Raw genomic sequence first — 27343 nt, forward strand, 5'->3', positions numbered from 1 at the left:
CACACCGGTTGCCATCGGGTGTGTACACATCGTGCACATGTAACTGGAGCGATTCTGGTAAAAATTACTGGCTTTTTTGCTTCTGCGCAGGCAATTTTTGCTGCCAGAAGGACATCCTTTGAGGCGAGGAGAGGCCGGGCACCCTAACCCTAATCCTTGATGTGAGTGACGTCAAGTTGGCCACCGTTAAGTCAGTCACATGATCTTTAAGCCACCTGCCAGTCATATGGCCATCAAGCCACTCCCATCTGGTCATATGACCATCAAGCCACTCCCATCTGGTCACATGGCCAGCAAGCCACTCCCAGTCTCCCACCCAGTCACATGGGTTGACAAGCCACTCCCACCTGGTCAAATGACCACAAAATAAGCCCTGCCCACACTGTGCTGGTAAAAATTTTTGTGGCGCTTCACTGGGTAGTTGGAACCAATCTATTCTTCTCTTTGTGGCTGGTCGATATTAGCGAAGGCGAGAGGCGGACCTCCGTACCTCATTTGTGCTATCCTGCAAACAGCTCAACAGTGCCAATGTGTTCCCTGTAGAGAAAAAGTCCCAGTAGCCTTTATTCGTGGACCAGGATAATAAGGTAGCCATGTTGCCTGGAGAGACAGCAAACGTAGGTTGGAAAGAAGAAACAAGCATAGCTGAAGAATTATCAAGTGAACTGGACTGTACATGGGAAATTGTGGGGGCGACAAATGATGCCCTAACAACAACAACAACAACAGAGTTGGAAGGGACCTGGGAGGTCTTCTAGTCCAACCCCCTGCTTTAGCAGGAAACCCTACACTACTTCAGGCAGATGGTTATCCAAAATAAAAACTTCCAGTGTTGGGGCATTCACAACTTCTGGAGGCAAGCTGTTCCGCTGATCAACCGTTCTGACTGCCAGGAAATTCCTCCTTAGTTCTAAGTTACTTCTCTCCTTGTTTAGTTTCCACCTATTGCTTCTTGTCTTACCCTCAGGTGCTTTGGAGAACAGGTTGACTCCTTAATCTTTGTGGCAACCCTTGAGATATTGGAAGACTGCCATCATGTCTCCCCTGGTCCTTCTTCTCATTAGACTAGCCATGCCCAGTTCCTGCAACCGTTCTTCATATGTTTTAGCCTCCAGTCCCCTAATCGTCTTTGTTGCTCTTCTCTGCACTTTTTCTAGAGTCTCAACATCCTTTTTGCATCGTGGCGACCAAACCTGAGTGCAGTATTCCAAGTGTGCTCTTACTAAGACCTTATAAAATGGTATTAACACTTCACATGATCTTGATTCCATCCTTCTGTTAATGCAGCCTAGAACTGTGTTGGGTTTTTTGGCAGCTGCTGCACACAGCTGGCTCCTATTTAAGAGGGTGTCCACTGGGACTCCAAGATCCCTCTCACAGTTACTACTGTTGAGCAATGTACCACTGTACATTGTACACTGTACTTGTGCATTATGTTTTTCTTGCCTAAATGTAGAACCTGACTTTTTCCACCCTTGAATTGCGGAGAGGGGCGGCATACAAATATAATAAATAATAATTTAATAATAATAATAATAATAATAATAATAATAATAATAATAATAATAATTTTGTTAGATAGCGCCCATTCTTCAAGTTTGTCAAGTTAAGGCTTTCGGGAATTCCTGTGCTGCCTTCTGCAGTGCAAGGATTCTAAGCTTAGCCCCTTCTTAACTCCTCCTCCAGTCTAAGTGGAAATTCCACCACAATCCTCATTGGCTCCCTATGTTTGAAGGCCACACCACCATGTGGACTTGTGCTGACTGAAGGACTCTGAGATTTGAATGCCAATTCTTGTTTACACGCCTGGGCTGGAGAAGGAGGAATAAAGCCACTCACGCGGAGGTTGGCCCTTCTTTCTCTCTGGTCTCCAAGTGTCTGTGAAGGTCTCCAAGAGGGCTGCCAGGAGAATAAGGCCTGTTTTCCTCCTTTGGTAGTTGGAACCTGACATCAAGGACGTTATGCAGAGCTGCAGCAGCCAATCCACAAAATCTAGACAAAGGAAGATATATTTTGCATGACCTACACAAAGTTTCAACTTTTATTGGATTTATATGCCGCCCCTCTCCGAAAACTCGGGGCGGCTAACGGCAATCATAGACAATATACAATAATAATCCAATACTAAAAGCAAATTAAAACCCCTTAATATAGAAAATCAAACACACATACAAACATACCATGCATACCATTGTAACGGCCTAGGGGGAGAAGAAATCTTAATTCCCCCATGCCTGGCTGCAGAGGTGGGTTTTAAGTAGTTTGCGAAAGGCAAGGAGGGTGGGGGCAATTCTAATCTCTGGGGGGGAGCTGGTTCCAGAGGGCCGGGGCCGCCACAGAGAAGGCTCTTCCCCTGGGTCCCGCCAAGCGACATTGTTTAGTTGACGGGACCCGGAGAAGGCCCACTCTGTGGGACCTAACTGGTCGCTGGGATTCGTGGATGAATGAGTATTCTGGGGAATATCTAGGTGCAGAAAGATTGGATTCTGTTTTCTGTGAGGAGGGGATTCTGGTCATAATTTGAGGACTGGATGGATGGATGGATAGATACACTGCTCAAAAAAATAAAGGGAACACTTAAAAAACAATATAAATTCAAGTAAATCAAACTTCTGTGAAATGAAACTGTCCACTTAGAAAGCAACACTGATTGGCAATAAATTTCACATGCTGTTGTGCAAATGGAATAGTTGTGCAAAGAAAATATTCAATGAGAATATTTCATTCATTCAGATCTAGGATGTGTTATTTGAGTGTTCCCTTTATTTTTTTGAGCAGTATACATATGGAAGGAAGGAAGGGGAAGGAAGGAAGGAAGGAAGGAAGGAAGGAAGGAAGGAAGGAAGGAAGGAAGGAAGGCTTTACTAAAATTCAAATCCCTCTGTAAACAATCTGTTATATTTAGCATGCAGAAAGTCCATAAATTGGTTTCCAATCTCTTACAAAGCTGTCTAGTCCATTATATCTAATCAAACCAGTCAATTTCACCATCTCTTCTAATTCAGTCAATTTCAAAATCCAACCATCAACAGTTCCTTTTTCTTTCCAAAGTTTGGCAACGACAATCCTCGCAACCCACACACCTTAAACTCGACCCATTGTTTCTGGCACAGCCTCTAAGCATGGCTAGGGGGTAACTCACCTACAGCTTGGAGGAGACCTTTTTCTCGGTCCTTGCTGACCAAGCTTTCCTTCTGGTTGACCTGCTGCTGCCGAAGCACGGCTAGAGAACTGTCCCTCATTCTAACCAAAGCCTTCTTCACCGTGGCTTGGAGGAGTTGCCGAAAAGAAGAGGAATCGCAACTCAAATTCACGGGCAGGAATTCTTTTAAGAGTTCGATCTCCGTCTCTGATAAGACTTGACTGGTCTTGGGAGCTGAGCAGAGGAAGCCCAAGGCTGCCAGACGGACGGTTTCTTCTTTGGAGAAGAGGCAGCAGGTGAGTCTCTTCAGGGTCTCCTCATCTGTCAGCAAGTCCCCCACCAGGGTCTTCTGAACATTCAACAAAGAGACCCACGCCCGGAGCTGAGAGACCTCCTTGCCCCCAAACCTTGTGGCCAGCAGCGCGTAAGAAGCGGGAAAGACTTTCAAAGTCCAACCGAGGAGGTGGCTCGAGGCATTGCTCTGAAGGAACGGGTCAGGAGAGGTCAAAGCACTCGAGAGGGTCAGCAACCAACAACTGGACCATTTGTGAGCCAGCTGTTCTTCTGAAACTTCATCCTGCACCTCCGTCCAGCTTTTGCGCTGCAGTCTTAGAAGAGTTTTGTACATATCTGAAGCGACGGGACATAGATGGTTGGTGGACAAGCAATTGAGGAGATGTTGAGGGAGATCCGCGTAGATCTCCAGAACCTTTGCGGAAAGATGTGTTAGTACTATGTACGTAAAACAAACTAACCATGTATGCTTAAATGTATTGAAACACTATAGCTTTAAGAGTTAGTATTGCCAATGGCCATTAGAGGGAGCCAGAAGCGTGATTTTCTCTTTCTGCTCTTTCTGTTATTTTCTCTGTAACTGCTACAGTAGGAACTGTGTGTTAAATGCTGGTTTATGTATTTGTAAGATGAACAAGTAAGGTTTATAGTATTGTATATATATTGAGAGTTATTGAATCCATGGTTTTATGGATTCAATAACTCTCAATACATACACAATACAGTGATCCCTCGATTAGCACGGTCTCGATTAGTGCGAAACGCTACAACACGGTTTTTCACAAAATATTAATTAAAAAATACTCCACGGTTTTTTTGCTATACCACGGTTTTTCCCACCCGATGACGTCATACGTCATCACCAAGAGTCACTTCTCTGTCTCTTTCTCTTTCTTTCCTGTCACTATGCTTCAATCATTTTCTCATTTCTCTTTTTTCTCCCCTTTTTTCTATCATTTCTCTCTCTCTTTCTTCCTCTCTCACACTCTCTTCCTCCCTTCTCTCTCCCCCCCTCCACTTGCCCACGAGAAGAAAAAAAGCAACCTCTGCCGGGCAGCTCCCCTTGTGCCCCCGCTTTGTGCCTGCCTCTTTTGGGGATTTTTTTTTCTTTTCTTTTTTGCGCTGGCGGCGGGAGCTGTTGGGGAGGGCTCTGCCGGGAAGGCCTCTCAGCTGCAGAGCCGAATGGGGGCGGAGGCAACAGCGGAGCCCGGCACTGGGGCCATGCGAGGCTGTTCATCCAGGGGGGCGTGGACTGGCAAGTCGCCCTCCTTTCTCTCTCTTTCTCAAGATCGCTTGCCGCTTGCCTATTGCAGCGAAGGAGGCGAAGCAAGGCTCCAAGCTGCAAAGCGGCAAGCGGCAAGCGATCTTGGGGATTCCCCTTTGCCTGGGCGGCGGGAAGACCAAGGGAAGGTTCCTTCAGCCGCCCAACACCTGATCCGCTCCGCAGCGCGGCAGCAGCGAGGAGCCGAAGATGGGGTTTCCCCTTTGCCTTTACCCCATCTTCGGCTCCGAGCTGCTTCCGAGCTGCGGAGCAGATCAGCTGTTGGGCGGCTGAAGGAACTTTCCCTTGGTCTTCCCCGCCGCCCACACGTAAACTCCACCATCTGCGCATGTGCGGCCATGAAAAAAATGGCGTACATGCGCAGATGGTGGTTTTTACTTCCGCATCCAGTATAACGCGAAAATCGGTTAGCGCGGGAGGTCTTGGAACGTAACCCCCGCGCTAACCGAGAGATCACTGTACTATAAACCTTACTTGTTCAGCTTACATAAACCAGCATTTAATATCTGGTTAATATCTGGATAGCATTTAACACCTGACAGCATTTAACACCGTTAATATCTGGACAGGTTGGGGAAGAAGTTTAGGAAGAACTAAGACGAAGATAGGAATCAGGGGTGGGATTCAGCCAGTGTGACCAATTCAAGTGAACCGGATGCTAATTTTACATTTTAATTTTACGAATCTACGGAGAGGGGCGGCATACAAATCTAATAAATAAATAAACAATGAATAAATAAATCTGATTCGCCGAACTGGTAGTTGCAAGGATTTGTTGGCCCCGCTCACCTCGCCCCGCCCCACATTATTTACTTATGTATAAGTAAACAATAAAAGTATTGTTTACTTATACATAATATTAATCTTGCTCATCCTTTACTGATACATATTGGTATTTTCTTTCTTTCTTTCTTTCTTTCTTTCTTTCTTTCTTTCTTTCTTTCTTTCTTTCTTTGATTTGATTTGTATGTCGCCCCTCTCCGTAGACTCGTATTAGTAATAGGGACGCGGTGGCTCGGTGGCTAAGATGCTGAGCTTGTCCATCAGAAAAGTGGGTGGTTCAGTGGTTCGAATCCCTAGCACCGCATAACGGATCGAGTTCCTGTTACTTGTCCCAGCTTCTGCCAACCTAACGGTTTGAAAGCAGATAAAAATTTAAAAAAGTAGAAAAAGAGGGACCACATGACCACAAAGATATCTTCGGACGGTACTGGCTCTTCGGCTTAGAAACAGAGATGAGCACTGCCCCCTAGAATCAGGAATGACTAGGACATATATGCGAGGGGAACCTTTACCTTTAATATTTTTATTTTGTAAGTTCTACTTCTCTTGTCTATTCTGTTCTGCACATGACTTTAACGATCGTTGTCAAAGATGACACAGCTAAGTACTTCTAAAAATGAAGAGTATCATTTCAAGAACAATAATATAGATGGTCGGTGTTATACTGCGGTTATAGCAAAAGGGATACTTACCTTTTCGGGGCCCAAGTAGGGAAGAATTGCGCCGAGTGCGAAATATCTCGCTCTTGCTTCCCAAGGCATGAAAATAACCCTTTGCAGGTACTCTCTAAACAGGGCTCTCTCTTGATCCCCAAAGCGGTCACATTCCAGGCGGTAGATCTCTAAGAGAATTCGAAAGGAGCTGTGGACAAAATCGCTCACGCCTTCGGTCTGGATCAGGATGGGAGAGAAGCCGATTGAGAAATAAAAAGAGGCGTAAATGGAAGTTATGGCATTTTAGAGAGTCCTCGTTTAGTGACCAAAGTTACAACAGCGCCCCCAAAAATGACTTAGAACAATTTTTCACACTTATGACCATTGCAGTATCCCCATAGTCATGTGTTCAAAAAAAATTTTTTAATTTACTTTCTGTTGTGATTCAGCCTGAGGCTCCTCAGGGACCGGCTGGATCTCTGCGGGATCCATGCCCAGAGGAGGAGGACAGTGAACAGGAGGGGGAGGACCAGGCAGACGGGGGAGAGGAACGTCAGGAAGAGGAGGAGGGAGAGCAGCCTGAGACCCCCGGGGGGGGGGCTCTCCCCAGCTAGTAGCCTGGATTCATTGGATGAAGATGCACAGGCTATAATAGACATGAGGCAGCGACGAGCAGCTCAAAGAAGGGGCCAATTAGAAAGGTATTTCCATCCCTGAATTGGCAACAGCTGGGTTTGGGTGTGGTTCTCCTCAGCAGGGTTGAAAAGGCAGGCCCGCCCTTACAGTCTTGTGGAGAGTTATCAATTGGGAGTCCTGTGACCTTGCTTCGATTCGGCGTCTCTGATCTTGGCTTGTGGCCTAGAAGTCTGGAAGACTTGGGGAAGGCGTGGGTTTTATTATCTCCAGCGTTGTTTTTGCCAGCAAGAATCCTGTTTTATTGCCTGGCCTTCGTGAAACCTCTGTGAAACCTCTGTGAAGCTTCATAGTGTTCCTGTCTGTAAGAACAGTTTTTGTTACCTGTGTTTGCTTTGAATTATATAAACTGCCTTTGCTTTTTACCAGTGTATCTGGCTACTCTTTTTGGTTGGTGTTGGCGTCTGGGGGGACCCAGACAGAACAACTTTCTAAAAGGAATTATTATTAATTGGGCTAATTGGGACATTTACGATAAATTATTTGGATTTTCCTCCCCTTTTGAATTGATAAATGTTAGATCCCTGTAACAGTTAGATAAAGTTTAAGATTTAGTCGTTATGATTGGGAATTCTGGTTTCTTTGTTTTCTTTTTTAAAGGGCGATTACAATAAAAGTAATGGTAAGAAATACAGAGGTACCTCTACTTAAGGACTTAATTCGTTCCGCGACCAGGTTCTTAAGTAGAAAGGTTTGTAAGTAGAAGCATTTTTTCCCATAGGAATCAATGTAAAAGCAAATAATGTGTGCAAACATATTAGGAAAGAAATAAAAGATTGGAATTTGGGTGGGGGGAGGAGGAGGAGGAGGAAGAGGAGGACAGTCGCTGCCGAAGGAAGTAGGTGAGGTGAGGGGAATCAAAAAAATCCAAAACTTTAAGGCTTAAAAAAAAAAAAGAGGGACTTTTTTTTGGGAGGCTGCCTCCCATACACGGCGCCAGAGAGAGAAACCCAGGTGGAATGGCAGGAAACTGGCCGGGCCTTCGTGCCGATGTCAAATTTCCTGGGAAATTTTTCCGGTCTCGGGTTCTTAAGAAGAGGCAAAAAAAAATTGAACACTCAATTCTTATCTAGAAAACTTCTTAAGTAGAGGCATTCTTAAGTAGATGTACCACTGTAATTAAAAGCTAAAACCCCAATATATTAAAAATCTGTAATTAAAAGCTAAATACAGTGTTCCTTCAATTTTCGCGGAGGATGCGTTCCGAGCCCGCCCGTGAAAGTTGAATTTCCGCGAAGTAGAGATGCGGAAGTAAATACACTATTTTTGGCTATGAACAGTATCACAAGCCTTCCCTTAACACTTTAAACCCCTAAATTGCAATTTCCCATTCCCTTAGCAACCATTTAGATTATTACTCATCATTTTTATTTATTAAAGTTTATTAAAAATATATTTATTAAAGGCAGATGAAAGTTTGGCGATGACATATGATGTCATCAGGCGGGAAAAACCGTGGTATAAGGGGGGAAACCGTGAAGTATTTTTTAATTAATATTTTTGAAAAACCGTGGTATAGACTTTTCACGAAGTTCGAACCCGCGAAAATCAATCAAACAAATTCAAATCGCAGCCATACATCACAATTATTGGCCAGGGGGTCTAGATCTAATTGCCCCGAGCCTGGCGACACAAGTGAGTCTTAAGACTCTTGCGGAAGGAGAGGAGGACGGGGGCCGTGCAAATCTCCGAGGGGAGCTGATTCCAGAGGGCTGGGGCCACCACAGAGAAGGCTCTTCCCCTAGGTCCCGTCAAGCGACATTGTCTGATTGATGGGACCTGGAGAAGGCCAGCTCTGTGGGACCTAACTGTAAGTACTTACTGGACTTTCTGCACTGTTCCAAACAATCTGGTTTAGCTTTTGGAGAAGTCCTGAATTGTCGCCCAGCAACAAGCTCTCCTTGATTTTCCAGAGGTCGTCCAAACTTTCTCGGACACGTTGAAGCCACAGGGAAAAAACTAGGGAAGCCATAAGGAATCCGTTAGGCGATTAAAGGTAATGTTTTTTTTGTTTTAAGTTTGGTCTATCTGCAAACTTAGTCTCCTCCAAACTGGGTTCTTGGTACACTCAGAGCTTGGTTTTCTTGCAAGACGTTTCATTAACCGAACTAGGTAACCTCATCAGCGCTAGCAAAGGGTGGAGTTTGCTCTCAGTTCATATTGGGGGCAGAGTTAAAAGGGGGATCAGCCCAGAATCCCTAAGTAGTCACAAGCGGAACCTCCAAGGCCACGCCCACTAACCTTGACAAGACAAGCTACGGGAATATAAACTGAGTTTAAAGCTTGACTCAGCCTTCCATCTCCCCCTGCCTATGTAGTTTTAGTGCATGATATGACTGTATGTATGGTTTTTATATTGGGGTTCCTTGCTTGTAGATTTTTTAAATGTACAATTGTTATTTTAGATTTTAAATCATTAGATTTGTCAATATAGATTGTTTTTATCACTGTTGTGAGCCGCCCCGAGTCTGCGGAGAGGGGCGGCATACAAATCTAATAAATAATAATAATAATAATAATAATAATAATAATAATAATAATAATCCTTCCGAGGTGGGTCAAATGAGGACCTGGATTGTGGGGGCAATAGGCTGGCTCTGTTTTAAAAAGTGCTATTGCTAACATGTTGTAAGCCACCCTGAGTCTAAGGAGAAGGGTGGCATTAAAAAATGGAATGAATGAATGAATAAATCCCTCTCCCTTCTAACAATGATGATGTTACCTAGTTGGGTAATGAAACGTCAGAAAACATCAAGGACTCTACGCTCCTCCTCTCCACAACCGCCCTCCCCTTCCATTCTAGTTCTGATTATGTTACCTAGTTGGTTTGCTACATTCATTATCTTGCTAAATTCATTATCGTGAGCCAGTGGTTAGAGTGCAGCCCTGCAGGCTATTTCAGCTAACTGCAAACTGCAGTTCAGTGGTTCAAATCTCGCCATGGGCTCAAGGTTAACTCTGCCTCCCATCCTTCCGAGGTGGGTCGAAGGAGGAGACCCAGATTGTTGGGGGCAAGAGGCTGATTCTGTAAACTGCTTAGAGAGAGGGCTGTAAAAGCACTGTGAAGCAGCATATAAGTCTAAATGCCATTGCTATTGCTTTTCCTTTGATTGACAATTGATCATCCATTTGCAACCTTCCTAGCTGGCTCCCAAGTCACTTCACAATTCATTTAACAAGGCAGAAATGTGTTTAACAACCTTGGCAAATAAAAATTGTAAAATTGGATGCAACTCCCTTAAAAAAAGAATTATTCCATATGAAGTGGAGAGGACCAGGCTTTGCTCTCTGGATGGGATAGGAGCACGTGGTTTTGCTTACCTTGGAAGGAGTAATAAGGGCAGTTTGTGGCCTCTTCTATCGCACCTAAAACAACTGGAAACAGGACATCCAGCAGCAAGCACTGTGGGAAAGCAGAAAATAACGAAGTTAAGGAAAAACTGGGGAACTTGCAACCACGCTGGCTCTATAGGAGGAGGTTTATTCATGACTAGCACTGCTGACTAGTGGTCCATGGCCTCAGAGTATTTAAGACGGTGTAACACGCTGCTTCTGTGCAGAGAACAACGTGGCTTCATCCTAGCATCTAGTTTCCAGTTATTTCGGCTTGCGTTTTAAAACGACACATTCTTGGCTTTGTGAAGAGCTCCGGACTTCAAGCTAACTCCTGAACGTCTCCACTTCTGAATATTATTCCAGCTGGATAAGTATTGTCGTGCTTATCTCCTTCTGGGACTCTAGCCAGCTGAAAAGACTCTCTAATCCTTTCGGCAAAGCCGTTAAAAGGCTTTAGTTTCATTTGGAAGAGACTTTAACTGTAAATATTCTTGTATATAGTAAATCCTTTATTATTTAAAACCAATGTTCTGCATTTGATTATGAACATAAGAAGAGGCATGCTGAATCGGGCCAAAGCCCATTGAGTCCAACATTCTGTGTCCATGGGGATCTTGAGCAGAAAGAGAAGGCAAAACCCTCCCTTTCCCTTGACCCCCAACAAATGGTACTCAAGGGAACCCTGCCTGCCTCAACCAACATAGAGGCAGCACTTGGACATCTGTTTCAATAACCAGGGCGATTTCTGGGGGATTCAGTGCTGGAACAGAACAGAGGGCTTGTTTTGTAAATAAGGAAACTTCTTTAGGAAAACAGGGCATGCCAATTCACAGACATGTTTTTAAACTTGTATATGGAATTTGAACGTTATCTATAGAATCTGGACAGAAAGATCAATTGCTCTTTTAGTTAATGAACTGGTCAGTCATGATTTGGGCCCCTGATGTTCATCCAGCTTTGTGTAATTGGTTGAGGTTGTGCTGGAATAATTATGTTTTAGGTATTTTAAAGATGATAATGTTAAGGGGTACCTTTTGCAGGGCACCATCCAGAAGACAGCTCAAGATCTCTTTCTTGCAACAGGTTAGTAAGCCACGGGTCATGACCAGCTTCTCCAAACCACCTGGGTTCAGGATGGAAGCAGGAATCCAAAGTGCCCCAAACTGGCACCCCCCTGGGCAAATATAAAAATAATCCAAATATGCTACCTATATCAATTACACCATTCAGTTGGCTCAGGAAGAAGAGGAGGAAAAGAAGAAGAAGAGGAAATGAGGAGAAGGCAGGGGAGGAAGAAGAAGAGAAGGAGAAAACAATGAGAAGTAGGAGGAGGAAGAGAAGGACAAGAAGATGGGAAGATGAGGAGGAAGAAGAAGAAGAGGAAGAGAAGAAGATGAGAAGGAGATGAGGAAGAAGAAGAGAAGGAGAAAAATGAGAAGGAGGAGGAGGAAGAGAAGGATAAGGAGATGGGAAGGTGAGGAGGAAGAAGAAGAGGAAGAGAAGAAGACGAGAAGGAGGTGAGAAGGAACAAGAGAAAAAATGAGATGAGGAGGAGGAGGAAGAGAAGGAGATGAGAAAGTGGTGAAAAGGAAGAGAAGGAGAAGCAAATGAGAAGGACATCTGTGATTTTTCTCAAAGATACTTCTTAAAGGGGCATAAGCTGTGCAATATTTGCAATCAAACCAGAGATGGAATTCAGCCGGTTTGGACTGGTTCAGGCAAACTGGTAGTGAAAATTTTGACTAGTTCGGCGAACCAGCAAATACCCCCTCAGGCTGACCAAGGTACCTAGCCCCCACTGTTCCCTGTTCTATATTCCCTCATTTTTTACCTCAGCTGATTTACCTCAGCAGAGCAGCCCACCGTTCCTTGTTCTATACTCACTCATTTTTTTATCTCAGCTGATTTACCTCAGCAGAGCAGCCCGCCGTTCCCTGTTCTATATTCCCTCATTTTTTACCTCAACTGATTTACCTCAGCAGAGCAGATTGCCTCGCCTCAGCTGAGCTAAACAATAACTCAGCTCAACAGGGCTGACACCAAGGACGGTCTTTGAGTATCACCCCATGCGCAAAGCGTTCTCTCATAGAACCGGTAGGAAATGATTTGGAATCCCACCACTGAATCAAACAATTCCCCCTCAAATAAATAAACGGGCAAGAAACAGAACTGAAAGGAAAGGAACAAGAACCTGAGCATACCTTTGTGTTCCTCTGTTCTTTGGGCATTCGAATCCATGAGGCGGTAAAAAGCCCCAATTGCTTTGGCTCCCGCTTCAACGTCTGGGGCTATGTTTACCATCATGCTCACCGTAGTCCCAGCCAGGAGACGGTTGTCTTTGCAGGCGGTCTATAACCAATACCCAAGAGGTTATTGAAAAGGCTGAAAATCAGCTGGTCAGTGTTATGCCGGGCTATTGGCAATTAGCCCCCAGTGAGTTCAGAATAAGTTTCAAACACATACACACAGTCAAAAGGAATAAAGGAAGTTTTATATCAGTCTTGAAACGCAAGCTCCGAGAGGAGTCAAATTACTCTCACCCGAAATTCCTTTGATGCGGAAGAGTGCCAAAACAAAGGAGTAGATAAGACAGCTGTAAATCCACTCAGCCACACACGCCAAAAGTCCTCAAGAGTTCTTTGACCATGAAATATCCCAAAATTCACTAAAAGTCTTTGAATACACTGCAGCAATCATCCTTCAGAAGTCTTTCTTTCACAAACAGATAAATACCCACAGCCTACACTTCCCAACGCCCATATTTATCACAAACTCATTAACATAATTACCCCTTGAACAGGTGTGCTCACTTATCTTCTGAGATGCCTGCGCAACTGTTCCCTTCATGCCACAAACCTGCGCACACGGGCATCCACAAGTGGGCCCTCCTCCGATTCTGATGACTCACTAATTGGGGCACTAACTGGTGGGCTGGCGGCACCCATCTCTCTATCTGTTTCCTCTCCCCCACTGTCTGTCCCCGACTGTGAGCCAACTTCACTATACGATTCTGCTGGCAACAAAATAGGTCTCCGATAAACCGAGGATTCCCATAAATCAATATCAAAATTCCCCGCTGCAGGAGCTGGCCCAGCGCTGGAACTGACATAGGACAACACCTCACATACCCTTAGATATGGCTCCAAGTGCCACCTGTGGCACGCCTGCCATAAGTTCGCCATCACTGCTGTAGGAGAAAGAATGGCAGAATCTGGGGTGGAGTTAAAAGAGACATCAGCGTAGAATCCCTAAGTAGCCACGAAGTTCAACCTATTTCCTAGCAAGTGCTAACAGCTTCATTGAGAAGATTCCTGCACTTAAGCCATTTAGCAATCAATCCATTTATTTGGTCCTTAATGTGTGTTCTGTCGGGCTCTCTGGTAGAATCCTCCCAAAAATTCACAGGTACAAATTGCAGACACACACACGTTTGAAAATTCAAAACAATGTTCTTTATAATGAAAATTCACTTAAACCAAGCCCTCTTTTGGTATAGCAAAGAGCACTGGTCTCCAAACAAACTGGTAATTTGTACAAGTCCCTTATCAGTTCTGTGATACTTAGCTTGCAGCTGTGAGGCAATTCACAGTCCTTCTTCTTTCACAAAGTGAAACACACTTTGCCCTGGTTTAGTTTCAAAGCAGGGAAAAATCAGCACACAAAGGTCGAAGTCAACAAGGCAGGCACGAAACACAACGATCAGATAATCCTCCACAATGGCCAAACCCACAGGCTGCTATTTATAGCAGCCTCTCTAATTACCACAGCCCCACCCAACCACAGGTGGCTTCATTTTCTTTGATAATAATCTCTCGATGTTGCCTATGCATCGCTCTCCTCATGCGTGGATGTATCATTAACTCTTGTTCTGAATCCAAGGAGGAGCTAGATAATTGATCTCCTTCTGAGCTGTCTGCCCCACTCTCCTCCTCCCTGTCACTCATGTCTTCTTGGTCAGAGGAGCCTTCATTAGCAGATTCCACCGGGGGCAAAACAGGCCTGCAGCATGTGGATGTCTCCCCCACATCCACAGTCCTTGGGGCAGGAGCTGGGCCAGAGCTAACCATAACAATGTGTAGACCTGGTCTTTCGCACCCGACAGATATCCTCACCTGATAAATAATAATATCCTCACCTGATCCATGATGGTATGCACCAGGGATGTCAAGATCTTTTGCAGCGTTTCTCTGTGTTCCGTTTCGGCCCAGACAAGTGGCTGAACTTTCTCCGACATCCCTTTGAAGAGATGCAGGCAAACCTGAAGAAGCAAAGAAAAGACAAGAAGCAGATTGGACACATAGAGAGTGTCGAAGTTTGTCAGAGTTGAGTTCGGAAGCTGCCCACCCAAACTCAGACACGATATCAGGAACTGGAGACATTTCAGTATGACGAAAATATTGCGGGAGGGATGTGGACATGTGTGGCCCTTGTGCACGCGAACACAGCCTTTTGGCATGCAAACCAAAAGAGGTTCACCATGACTGGTTTAGGGTCTACCTTGCCCTTCAGACTTTAACTTCAGGTAGGGCCAAACGGCAACCACTGGCTCCCCAAAATAAGAATCCCTGAAACCAGGTAATAACATCCTGCCTTCTTTACCTTTATTGTGATGTAATGCCACTCCACCTGATTGGAGTCTGAATCTCGCCGGAGGAGATCAAAAGTAGCAGTGATGGTTCTCAAGAGCTTCATCAAATTCTTTCTCCAGTACTGGCATGCTAATGAACTTCCTTCGATAAAGAGGCTTACTATTCAGGAATAAAGAACAAAATGGATTTGCCACTTTGCAGAAGAATTGACACCTTCTCGGGCAGCAGCTGGCATTAGTACACACCTTTCTAAGGAGCTGGGAGACTTTGACCCATGAAGGATGCCCATCAGATTGCCCTAGGGCAGGGATGGGCAACTTTAGACACTCTTAAAGAGCCATGTGGACCCGTTTCCCACCCAAAAGAAAACACCGGGAGTCACAAAACTCTTCCCTTGCCTATTTCCTGAGAGGCCACAGAACTAGCATATGTAGTTGTTGTGGTTAGCTCTGGCCCTGCTCCTGCCCCAAGGACTGTAGATGTGGGAGAGACATCCACATGCTGCAGGCCTGTTTTGCCCCACGTGGAATCTGCTGATGAAGGCTCCTCTGACCAAGAAGACATGAGTGACAGGGAGGAGGAGAGTGTGGCAGACAGCTCAGAAGGAGATCAATTATCTCTCTCCTCCTTGGATTCGGAACAAGAGTTAATGATACAGCCACGCATGCGGAGAGCGATGCATAGGCAACAACAACTGAGAGATTATTATCAAAGAAAATGAGGCCACCTGTGGTTGGGTGGGGCTGGGGTAATTAGTGAGGCTGCTATAAAGAGCAGCCTGTGGGTTTGGCCATTGTGCAGGATTATCTGATCATTGTGTTTCGCGACTGCTTTACTGACTTTGACTTTTTGTGTGCTGATTTTTCCCCGCTTTGAAACTAAACCAGAGCAAAGTGTGTGTCACTTTGTGAAAGAAGAAGGACTGTGAATTGCCTCACAGCTGCAAGCTAAGTATCTCAGAACTGATAAGGGACTTATACAAATTACCAGTTTGTTTGGAGACGAGTGCTCTTGGCTATACCAAAAGAGGGCTTGGTTTAAGTGAATTTTCATTATAAAGAACATTGTTTTGAATTTTCAAACATGTTTGTGTCTGAAATTTGTACCTGTGAATTTTTGGGAGGATTCTACCAGAGAGCCCGACAGAACATGTAGTTGAATTGAACAATCCCCTTTTGCGACCTTCTGACAAGCAAAGACAATGGGGAGGCCAGATTCCCTTAACAAGTACATCACTAAATTGACAACTGCATTGATTCCCTGAACAATTGCAGCAACAAAGATTATTCGGCGGCGCCATCTTTAAATTTGAGTCCTTTCCAACTCTCTGCTGGTGTCCTGAAACTTTAGAGCTCTCAACTGAGTCCAGCAACAATTTAAACTACTCAACCTCTAGCTTAGGAGTTGGTAACCTTAAACACTCAGTGTCATTTGGATCAGTTTTGCACAGAAAAGAAAACACCAGGAGTCACAAAACTCTTCCCGTGCCTATTTCTTGAGCAGCCACAGATCTAGCATATGTAGTTGAATTAAATGTTTTGTTTTCTTCTAAAACTTGTATTTTTATCCATGGTTGGCCTACCGGGGCTCGAAAAACTCAATAAACCACATGCCTGCGGGTATCACAACATTGGGAGTTGTTGGGATGCATATTTTGAGTGACAGGGAGCTGCAGCAGAGGGATGAAAGAATCGCACGTGGCTCCAGAGCCCCCAGTTGCTGACCCCTGCCTTAGGGTTTATTAAAACAAGAGTCTTTATGAATGAATGGCTGCAATCTATTGTTGCATTCCTTTGGAGAAAAATACCACTCTAATTCAGCTTGGGAATGCCAAATATAAATTTTGTAAAACTGGGAAAGATTGAAGTGTTTGAAGACTGACCTGCCTGGAGAACTTCAGAAGACGCTGGCTGAAAGAAGGAGAAAATGGATCAGATTTTCAGGGGATTCCATACCAAATTACTTCTCACCACAAGTTGATTTCTGCTCACAACCCCAGCCCTGAGCACTGATGTTGTTGTTGTTGTTGTTGTTGTTGTTGTTGTTGTTGTTGTTGTTATTATTATTATTATTATTATTATTATTATTATTATTATGTCAGTACAACACAGCAAACGAGATCACTATGCTGGATTTTGTATTTCATCACCAGTCGGGCGCTTCCCAAGCACCTAGGACTGCGTGATGTAGCGGCGAGTTATGTTTGCCGATCCCAGTCAAGCGGCCTTTTGCAATTGACAGATGGAGATTTTGTCAATTCCGATGATTTTCAAATGTCCGCTGAGATCCTTTGGTCCTGCGCCCAGCGTGCCAAGTACCACTGGGACCACTTTCACAGGCTTATGCCAGAGTCGTTGCAGCTCGATTTTTAGACCTTCGTATTTCACTAATTTCTCTAGCTGCTTCTCCTCAATCCTGCTGTCTCCTGGGATTGCGATGTCGATGATCCATACTTTCTTTTTCTCCACAATCACAATGTCTGGTGTGTTATGCTTCAGAATTCAGTCAGTCAGAATTCGGAAGTCCCACAGTAGTTTTGCTTGCTCATTTTCGACCACTTTTTCAGGCTTATGATCCCACCAGTTCTTTGCCACTGGGAAATGGTAGTTCCGGCACAAGTTCCAGTGGCGGAATCCATTATTATTATTATTATTATTATTATTATTATTATTATTATTATTATTATTATTATTATTGGAGCAGCTCACAACATGCAATATACAGAGTACAAATCCAATATTAAAAACAGTATAATAAAAAACAATCATACAACCCACATAAACCATACATAAACCATAATAGCTGAGGGGTATATTAATTTCCCCATGCCTGGCAACATAGATGGGTTTTCAGGAGCTTACGAAAAGCAAGGAGGGCGGGGGCAGTCCTGATCTCCGGGGGGAATTGATTCCAGAGGGCCGTGGCTGCCACAGAGAAGGCTCTTCCCCTGGGTCCCGCCAGACAGCATTGCTTAGTCGACGGGACCCGGAGAAGGGCAACATTACCTAGTTGGGTAATGAAACTTCTGCAAGAAAACAACCAAGCTCACAGAGCACCAAAGGCCCCACTGTCATCGTCCTCCTCCTCCAACCCAACTCCCTTCCAGCACTGATGATGTTATCAGGTTGGGTTATGAAACATCTGTCAGAAAGAGAACACCAAGGATCCCACAAACAGAAGTTGAGAAAGCAAGTACAACTATGTCACCCAAAGAAAAAGGAAAACTGACAACTATCGAAAGGTCAATACATCGGACCCAAAATCCATCATCCATTTTTACCTTTTCATCTTCAATCAGCCCATCCATCAGCCTCTTCAACTCTTCGGAGACCAAGGTTTTGTTCTGCTCATATAGCTTCCCAACCATCTATGGGGAATAGGGGGAAAAAAATCTTAGAGCCACAACCTTAGTATACACACTCACTCTCTCTCTCTCTCTCACACACACACACAAACCACACACATACAAGGTGGGAGAATGGTTAAAAGAAATTACAAAAGAAGAAGTGGAGAAAAAAGCAGAATTATACTGCTCAAAAAAATAAAGGGAACACTCAAATAACACAGATCTGAATGAATGAAATATTCTCATTGAATACTTTGTTCTGTACAAAGTTGAATGTGCACAACAGCCTGTGCAATTGATTGTCAATCAATGTCCTAAGTGGGCAGTTTGATTTTACAGACGTTTGATTTACTTGGAGTTATATTCAGCTTTTTAAGTGTTCCATTTATTTTTTTGGAACAGTGTGTGTTTATTGGGTAGTTTTAATAAGAAATTAAAAAAAAAGTACAGTATTTGATTATTCATATTCTGACAGCTGCAAGGATAATATATGTTCAACAGTGGAAATCCGATAGAATACCCGAAGAAGGGATGGCAATTAAAAAGGTGATGGATTGCGCAGAGATGGATAGGCTGTCAACGAAGCTAGAAGGGAAAGGAGACCTCAGAATATTATAAAATATGCGAAATTTTTTATAATTGGCTCAAGGAAAGAAAGGATAAAAGAAAAGAAATGACATAGAAAGATAATCCAAGAAATTAATAAATCACGTTCAAAGATAAATAGGCAAATGTGTAAAAATGCAAAGCATTACGTTAACAAAAAATAAGGTAAAAATGGATAACTCTCCGATTGAAATTCTGAATGAGCAGGGAATGTAAATTTCCCAAATTTAGATTTTATGGTTTTTTTTCTTTGTTTTGTTTGTCAGTTGTTTGTGTATGTATATAAAAATAAATTAAAAAACAAAACATACACACAAACACACACTCTCTCTCTTATTATAATCTTATTAACCACTTCAGAAGTGCCTCTGCTCTTTTATCAGTGAAAATGGAAAGATTTCCCATTTCTTGTGATGTGGCGTGATGAGTATATGGCAAACCTATGGCACAGGTGCACGGAGTCATATCGTCTGGCACGTGAGCCGTTGCCCTTGCTCAGCTCCAATGTACATTTGTGTGCCAGCCAGCTGATTTTTGATTCACATATAGGCTCTGGGAGGGCGTTTTTGGTTTCCAGAGAGCCTCCAGGGCATGGGGGAGAGCGTTTTTATCCTCCCTCAGCTCCAGGGAAGCCTTTGGAGCAGGGATCCCCAAATCTTTTACACAGGGGGCCAGTTCACTGTTCCTCAGACTGTTGGGAGGGCCGGACTATAAAAAAAACTGTGAACAGATGCCTATGCACACTGCACATACCTTATTTCTTTGTCTCTCACTCTCTTTCTCTCTCTCTCTTGCTTTCTTTCTGCCTCTTGCTCTCTGTCTCTTTCTCACTCTCTCTCTTGCTACCTCTTCTTCCCTCCCTTTCTTTCTCCTCCTTCCTTCCCTCCCTCCCCTCCCTCCTTCCTTCCTCTCCACTTCTCTTTCCCTCGCTCTTTTTCCCTTCTCTTTCCCTTTTCTTTCTTTCTCTCCTCTCTCTCTCTCTTCCCTCTTTCACCCTCCCTCTTCTCTCCCCGCGGAGAACTCGCCCGACAAGCCTCCACCCTCCGACCCCGGACTCCCATTCAATCCCCATTCAGAAAATGGGAGCTAGCAACTCAAAGAGGGGGAGGAGGCAGGTGTGTATGTGTGTTGTGTGTTGTGCCCAGCTCGGCTTTCAGCAAGCCTTACTTTACCTCGGGTGAGATGAGATTGAGGGGGACGTTCTCACTGCTTTTCCAGGGCAGCCTTGGAAAAGACCCACAGGTCAGATAAATGGCCTCAGCAGGCCGCATGTGGCCCGCGGGCCTTAGTTTGGGGACCGCTGCTTTGGAGCATGGGGAGGGCAAAATACGAGCCTACTGGGCCCACCAAAAGTTGGGAAACAGGCTGTTTTCAGCCTCCAGAGGGCCTCTGGGTGTGGGGGAAGCTGTTTTTGCCCTCCCCAGGCTTTGAATCATAAGTGTGGGCACTCGGGCATGTGCAATAGCGCACGCTGACACTCTTTCGGCACCTGAGGGAAAAAAGGTTCGTCATCACTGCTATGTGGGCACCTTTTCAAGTCGGCAGAACAAGCTGGAGCTGGTGGCCGTCTCCATTTGACACTTGAAGATGCAACGCACTAATGGCGACACGTTCTCCCGATCCAGTTCCCACAGTCTTCTGCTCAGTCTCGCAAAGAGTTGAGAGGCCTCCTCCAAGTTTTTCTCTTTGCATCGCTTCACGGAGCCGCTAAGGGAGGCAGACAAATTAGAATCTGGTACGGTGGTTTTTCAACCTTTCTAACGCCCTTAATACAATTCCTCGTTTTGTGGTGACCCCCAACCATAAGTCTAGCACAGGGGTAGGCAAAGTTGGCTCTTCTATGACGTGGACTTCAACTCCCAGAATTTATTTATTTATTTATTTATTTTTATTTATTTGTTTGTTTGTTTATTTATTTATTTATTTGTTGGCTTTATATGCCGCCCCTCTCCGCAGACTCGGGGTGGCTAACAACAGTAATAAAACAGCATATAATAATAATCCACTACTAAAAACAGTTAAAAACCCATTATTATAAAAACCAAACATACATACACATATACCATGCATAAAATTGTAGAGGCCTAGGGGAAAGAGTGGGTTCTAAGCAGCTTACGAAAGGCAAGGAGGGTGGGGGCAATTCTAATCTCTGGGGGGAGTTGGTTCCAGAGGGCTGGGGCCGCCACAGAGAAGGCTCTTCCCCTGGGTCCCACCAAGCGACATTGTTTAGTTGACGGGACCCGGAGAAGACCCACTGTGGGACCTAACTGGTCACTGGGATTCGTGCGGCAGAAGGCGGTCCCTGAGATAACCTGGTCCGGTGCCATGAAGGGCTTTATAGGTCATAACCAACACTTTGAATTGTGACCGGAAACTGATCGGCAACCAATGCAGACTGCGGAGTGTTGGTGTAACATGGGCATATTTGGGAAAGCCCATGATTGCTCTTGCAGCTGCATTCTGCAGCTGCATGACTGGCTCAGGAGTTCTGGGAGTTGAAGTCCACAAGTCATAGAAGAGCCAACTTCGCCTACTCCTGGTTTAGCGCCAATTCCCCCAACAGAACTTTAAGCTGATTGGCAGGGAGGTCAAAGGGACACCCTCACTGTCAACGCCTGATTGGTCGGATTGTAAAAATATGTTCCAAGGCGCCAGAATAGAAGCTTGAGTTCCTAACACCATGGGAAATTTGTCCCTCTGAAACAGTCGTTCGACCCCAAAGGGGTCCCGACCCCCAGGTTGAGAACCACTGATCTAGTACAACGAAGGATCAAGTCCAGCTTTAACAATCCCTCCAAAACACGTTTTTCTACCTTACCGCTCTTCTTCAAAAGAAGACTTGCCGAGTTTCCCAATCCGTTGCTCAAATTATCTTTGGAAACCCTCAGTTGGCCAGGCCCCAATTTCTCCCAAAAGTGCTTCTTTTTTTTACAAGAGACAACTGGACTTTCCATTTTTTTTATCTGAAGATGTTTTGCTCTGCATCCAACAAGCTTCTCCAACTTTATTATTATTATTATTATTATTATTATTATTATTATTATTATTATTATTTATTAGATTTGTATGCCGCCTCTTTCTGTAGACTCGGGGCGGCTCACAACACAATAAACACAGTTTATAACAAATCTAATAATTTACAATTTAAAATATTAAAAAACCCCATTATTAAACAGACATACACACAAGCATACCATACATAAATTTTATAGGCCCGGGGGAGATATCTCAGTTCCCCCATGCCTGACGACAAAGGTGGGTTTTAAGGAGTCTGCGAAAGGCGAGGAGGGTAGGGGCAGTTCTAATCTCTGGGGGGAGCTGGTTCCAGAGAACCGGGGCCGCCACACAGAAGGCTCTTCCCCTGGGGCCCACCAACCGACATTGTTTAGTTGACGGGACCCGGAGAAAGCCCACTCTGTGGGACCTGATCGGTCGCTGCGATTCGTGCGGCAGAAGGCAGTCCCTGAGATATTCTGGTCCGATGCCATGAAGGGCTTTATAGGTCATAACCAACACTTTGAATTGTGACCGGAAATTGATCGGCAGCCAATGCAGACTGCAGAGTGTTGGTGTAACATGGGCATACCTAGGGAAGCCCATGACTGCTCTCGCAGCTGCATTCTGCACGATCTGAAGTTTCCAAACACTTTTCAAAGGTAGCCCCATGTAGAGAGCATTACAGTAGTCGAACCTCGAGGTGATGAGGGCATGAGTGACTGTGAGCAATGAGTCCCGGTCCAAATAGGGCCGCAATTGGTGCACCAGGCGAACCTGGGCAAACGCCCCCCTCGCCACAGCTGAAAGATGGTTCTCTAATGTGAGCTGTGGATCGAGGAGGACGCCCAAGTTGCGGACCCTCTCCGAGTGGGTCAATAATTCCCCCCCAGGGTAATGGACGGACAGGTGGGATTGTCCTTGCGAGGCAAAACCCACAGCCACTCCGTCTTATCAGGGTTGAGTTTGAGTCTGTTGACACCCATCCAGGCCTCAACAGCCTCCAGGCACCGGCACATCACTTCCACTGCTTCTATGAGAACTTCTTGGGGAGAACCTTCTTGGATGAGGAGCAAAACCTCTTCTTTTCTTTTTTAAATCTTCTTTATTAATTTTCCACTTTTTAAAAAGAAAATACAAATATAGATACAAAAAATTATTTTTAAAAAAAAAATCAAAAAATTAAACAAAAGTAAACAATATGTACAGAATTTGTTTGATTGATTTTTAATAAATTAGGTTTTTAGCTTAGGTAGTTTTTAATTAATTAGATTTGTCTTTGTATTTACTGTTTTATATTACATGCTGTGAGCCGTCCTCTTGGAGAGGGGCGACATACCAATCTAATAAATAATAATAATAGGATTGGACATTACAAATCACGGGTTGATGGAAAGCGAATAAGGAGAACGTTCAATGAAGAAACCCCAAGAGTTGGTTTCTGGAGTCCCTAAATATTTTTTAAACCCCCTTAATTTTTTCTTTAAATTATCCACCCAACTGGTATACCTCAGTATACTAATAACAAAAGATTTAAGTGCCAAAGCCCACTGCAACAACATAGCCAAGAAGGCTTCAAGAGTTGTAAACCTAATCCTACGTAGCTTCTGCTCTGGCAATCTCACACTGCTTACCAGAGCTTACAAAACTTTTCCCAGACCCATCCTCAAATACAGCTCATCTGTTTGGAACCCATATCGCATCTCAGGCATTAACACCCTTGAAAATGGCCAAAGATACTTCACCAGAAGAGCCCTTCACTCCTCCACTCGAAACAGAATACCCTACGAGACTAGACGTTAAATCCTGGGTCTAGAAAGCTTAGAACTAAGACGCCTTAAATATGATCTATGTATTTCCCACAAGATCATATGCTGCAACGTCCTGCCTGTCGGCGACTACTTCAGCTTCAACCACAACAACACAAGAGCACACAACAGATTTAAACTTAATATTTACCGCTCCAAACTTGACTGTAAAAAATATGACTTCAGTAACCGAGTTGTCGAAGCATGGAACTCATTACCGGACTCCATAGTGTCATCCCCAAACCCCCAACACTTTACCCTTAGATTATCTATGGTTGACCTCTCCAGATTCCTAAGAGGTCAGTAAGGGGCGAGTACAAGTGCACTAGAGTGCCTTCCATCCCCTGTCCTATTGCTCTCCTATATCTCCTATTCCTTTCTTCTATTCCTATATCTCTTCTTCTATTCTTTCATTGATATGTTCTATTCCTATATCTTCTCTTCTATTCTTTCTTAGATATACTTTACTATGAGTATCTCCTCTATAACCTTCATCATGTATTTTATTATGTGTATATAGATATACAGTATATCCACGAAAACTCTCATTGTGTATTGGACAAATTAAATAAATAAAATAAAATAATCTACGATTGACCTATCCAGATTCCTAAGAGGTCAGTAAGGGGCGAGTACAAGTGCACTAGAGTGCCTTCCGTCCCCTGTCCTATTGCTCTCCTATATCTCCTATTCCTTTCTTCTATTCCTATATCTCTTCTTCTATTCTTTCATTGATATGTTCTATTCCTATATCTTCTCTTCTATTCTTTCTTAGATATACTTTACTATGAGTATCTCCTCTATAACCTTCATCATGTATTTTACTATGTGTATACCCACTAAAACCCTCATTGTTTATTGGACAAAATAAATAAATAAAATAAATAAATAACTGTATACCAGCCTCATTCATTGACTCCTCCACTTACTTTGCAAACTGCTGGAGGCTCTGTAGCAAAAGGAGAATTTGACGGCTGGTTTCCTGTAGCTCATCTGTCCCTTGCAGGCTTTGGTAAAAGGCTGTGCATTGTTCGAGCTCTTGCATTGCGACCTTCATCCTTTGCAAGAGAGAGAGCCACTCGCTCTTGGATCACCCCAAGAACCCCCGAGGAGAGGTTTAACTTTCTGCAGGAGCACAACATGGGTTTTACCAACGAGTGCTGCAGGGATTTGAAGGATAAGACAAAACATGCACACCGGAAAAAGCTGAGTTTCTATGCACGACAGCTCCAGCTAGTGGTGACAATGCTCATCACAACTTCCATCTGAATGGTGTGAACGGAACAGAAAAGAACAAGAGTTGGGAGGGATCTTGGAGGTCTTCTAGATCTAGTCCAACCTTCTGCTTGGGCAGGAAAGCCTACACCGCTTCAGACAAATGGTTATCCAACATCTTTTTTAAAAAAAATTCCAGTGTTGGAGCATTCACAACTTCTGGTGGCAAGTCATTCCACTGGTTAATTGTTCTAATTGTCAGGAAATTTCACCTTAGTTCTCAGTTGCTCCTCCCCTTGTTTCGTTTCCACCCATTGCTTTTTGTCCTATCTTCAGGTGCTTTGGAGTTTGACTCCCTCTTCTTTGCGGCAACCCCTAAAATATTGGAAGACTCTTATCATGTTCTCCCCTGGTCCTTTTCATTCAACTAGACCCAGGGTGGGCAAGACTATGACTTGTGGACTTCAATTCCCAGAATTCCTGAGCCCATCATGCTAGCTCAGGAATTCTGGGAGTTGGTCCACATGTCATAAAAGAGCCAACTTTGCCTACCTCTAAATCAGTGATTTTCAACCTTTTTTGAGCTGCGGCACATTTTTTACATATACAAAATCATGGGGCACATTGAGCGGGGCAGGGAATGGGGGGGCTAAGAAAAGTTTGGACAAAAAAAAAATATCTCTCTCCCTCTCTTCCTCCCTTTCATTCTATTTCTCTCCCTCTTTCTCTCTCTTCCTTCCTTCCTCTCTCTCTCCATCCCTCTTTCTTTCTCTCTTCCTTCCTTCCTCTCTTTTTGCTCTCTTTCTCTCTCCCTCATTCCCTCCCTCTCTCTCTCTCTCTCTCTCTTTCTCTCTCTCTCTTTCTTTCTTTCTCTCTCTCTCTCTTGCTTTCTTTCTCCTCTCTCTCTCTCTTGCTTTCTTTCTCTCTCTCTCTTGCTATCTTTCGCTCTCCCTCTTTCTCTCTCTTGCTGAGCTTCGCGGCACACCTGACCATGTCTTGCGGCACACTAGTGTGCCACGGCACACTGGTTGAAAAACACTGCTCTAAACTAGCCATGCCCAGTTTCTGCAACCATTGTTTGTATGTTTTACCTTCAAGCCTCGTAATCATCTTTGTTATTCTTACATAGAAACATAGAAACATAGAAGACTGATGGCAGAAAAAGACCTCATGGTCCATCTACTCTGCCCTTACACTATTTTCTGTATTTTATCTTAGGATGGATATATGTTTATCCCAGGCATGTTTAAATTCAGTTACTGTGGATTTACCAACCACGTCTGCTGGAAGTTTGTTCCAAGGATCTACTACTCTTTCAGTAAAATAATATTTTCTCATGTTGCCTTTGATCTTTCCCCCAACTAACTTCAGATTGTGTCCCCTTGTTCTTGTGTTCACTTTGCTATGAAAAACACTTCCCTCCTGGACCTTATTTAACCCTTTAATATATTTAAATGTTTCGATCATGTCCCCCCTTTTCCTTCTGTCCTCCAGACTATACAGATTGAGTTCATGAAGTCTTTCCTGATACGATTTATGCTTAAGACCTTCCACCATTCTTGTAGCCCGTAATCAAATCTCTGCACTCTTTCTAGAGCAGTGGTTCCCAATTTATTTTCTGGCCATGCCCCACCTAAGCATCTCTAAAATCCGGATACACCCCCCCTTTCCAGTGATGTATAGTTCTTACTATTCAAAAAGTGAACTTTTATAGTCCTTACTATTAAAAAAACTGAAGACAACTAGACACAAGAACAGTTTTTCCACGAACGCCATCACTCTGCTAAACAAATAATTCCCTCCATACTGTCAGACTTTTTACTAAATCTGCACTTCTATTTCTACTAGTTTTTCCCCATCATTCCTATCATCCTTTTCCTCCCACTTAGGACTGTATGACTTGTTGCTTGTATCCTAAGATTTTTATTAATATTGATTGTTTCTTCATTGCTTATTTGACCCCTATGACAATCATTAAGTGTTGTACCGCATGATTCTTGACAAATGTATCTTTTTCTTTTATGTACGCTGAGAGCATCTGCACCAAGACAAATTCCTTGTGTGTCGAATCACACTTGGCCAATAAAAATTCTATTCTGTTCTATTCTATTCTATTCTATTCTAATCAATTCTAATTCATGTGGAGAAAGCCTTAAAAAAGGCCATTAACTTGGTTTAAATTTGTTTTCTATATTTGTCTATATTTTGTTGTTAATAAAGACTTTTGCTTTTATTCTCTTGGTCTGGGGAATTTTTCTAACACTCACCCAGCAACTGAGAAAAGAAGCCCTCGCTAAAAATTTTGAAGCCCCCCCCCCACATCCCCAACCCTCCAATCCCAGAAAAACCTCTATCCCCAGACATCAACACCCTAGAAAAGGTCCAACGATACTTCACCAGAAGAGCCCTTCACTCCACCACTCGAAACAGAATACCCTACGAAAATAGACTTACAATCCTGGGTCTAGAAAGCTTAGAACTACGGCGCCTTAAACATGATCTAAGTATTGCCCACAAGATCATATGCTGCAACATCCTGCCTGTCAACAACTACTTCAGCTTCAACTGCAATAACACAAGAGCACGCAACAGGTTCAAACTT

The 27343-nt window shown here is 43.9% G+C and overlaps 1 protein-coding gene across 1 annotated transcript in view; it reads right to left on the reverse strand.

The window, feature by feature from the left end:
• LOC139173218 (tRNA (32-2'-O)-methyltransferase regulator THADA-like) overlaps window positions 1-24671 on the reverse strand; it is a 61726-nt gene extending 37055 nt beyond the window's left edge. Inside the window, exons 1-14 of the mRNA XM_070762834.1 lie at window positions 24456-24671; window positions 20254-20431; window positions 18053-18139; window positions 16655-16682; window positions 14783-14931; window positions 14319-14441; window positions 12385-12532; window positions 11215-11357; window positions 10169-10250; window positions 8670-8806; window positions 6194-6391; window positions 3143-3851; window positions 1840-1992; window positions 491-600 (exon numbers count right to left, since the gene is read on the reverse strand). Of these exons, the coding sequence (XP_070618935.1) occupies window positions 491-600; window positions 1840-1992; window positions 3143-3851; window positions 6194-6391; window positions 8670-8806; window positions 10169-10250; window positions 11215-11357; window positions 12385-12532; window positions 14319-14441; window positions 14783-14931; window positions 16655-16682; window positions 18053-18139; window positions 20254-20431; window positions 24456-24583 (2373 nt within the window). The 5' untranslated portion in view covers window positions 24584-24671. The remainder of the gene's footprint in view (window positions 1-490; window positions 601-1839; window positions 1993-3142; window positions 3852-6193; window positions 6392-8669; window positions 8807-10168; window positions 10251-11214; window positions 11358-12384; window positions 12533-14318; window positions 14442-14782; window positions 14932-16654; window positions 16683-18052; window positions 18140-20253; window positions 20432-24455) is intronic.
• Between the last annotated feature and the right edge of the window lie 2672 nt (window positions 24672-27343).

The sequence above is a fragment of the Erythrolamprus reginae genome, chromosome 10 (assembly GCF_031021105.1).
Source record: "Erythrolamprus reginae isolate rEryReg1 chromosome 10, rEryReg1.hap1, whole genome shotgun sequence".
NCBI lineage: Eukaryota > Metazoa > Chordata > Lepidosauria > Squamata > Dipsadidae > Erythrolamprus > Erythrolamprus reginae.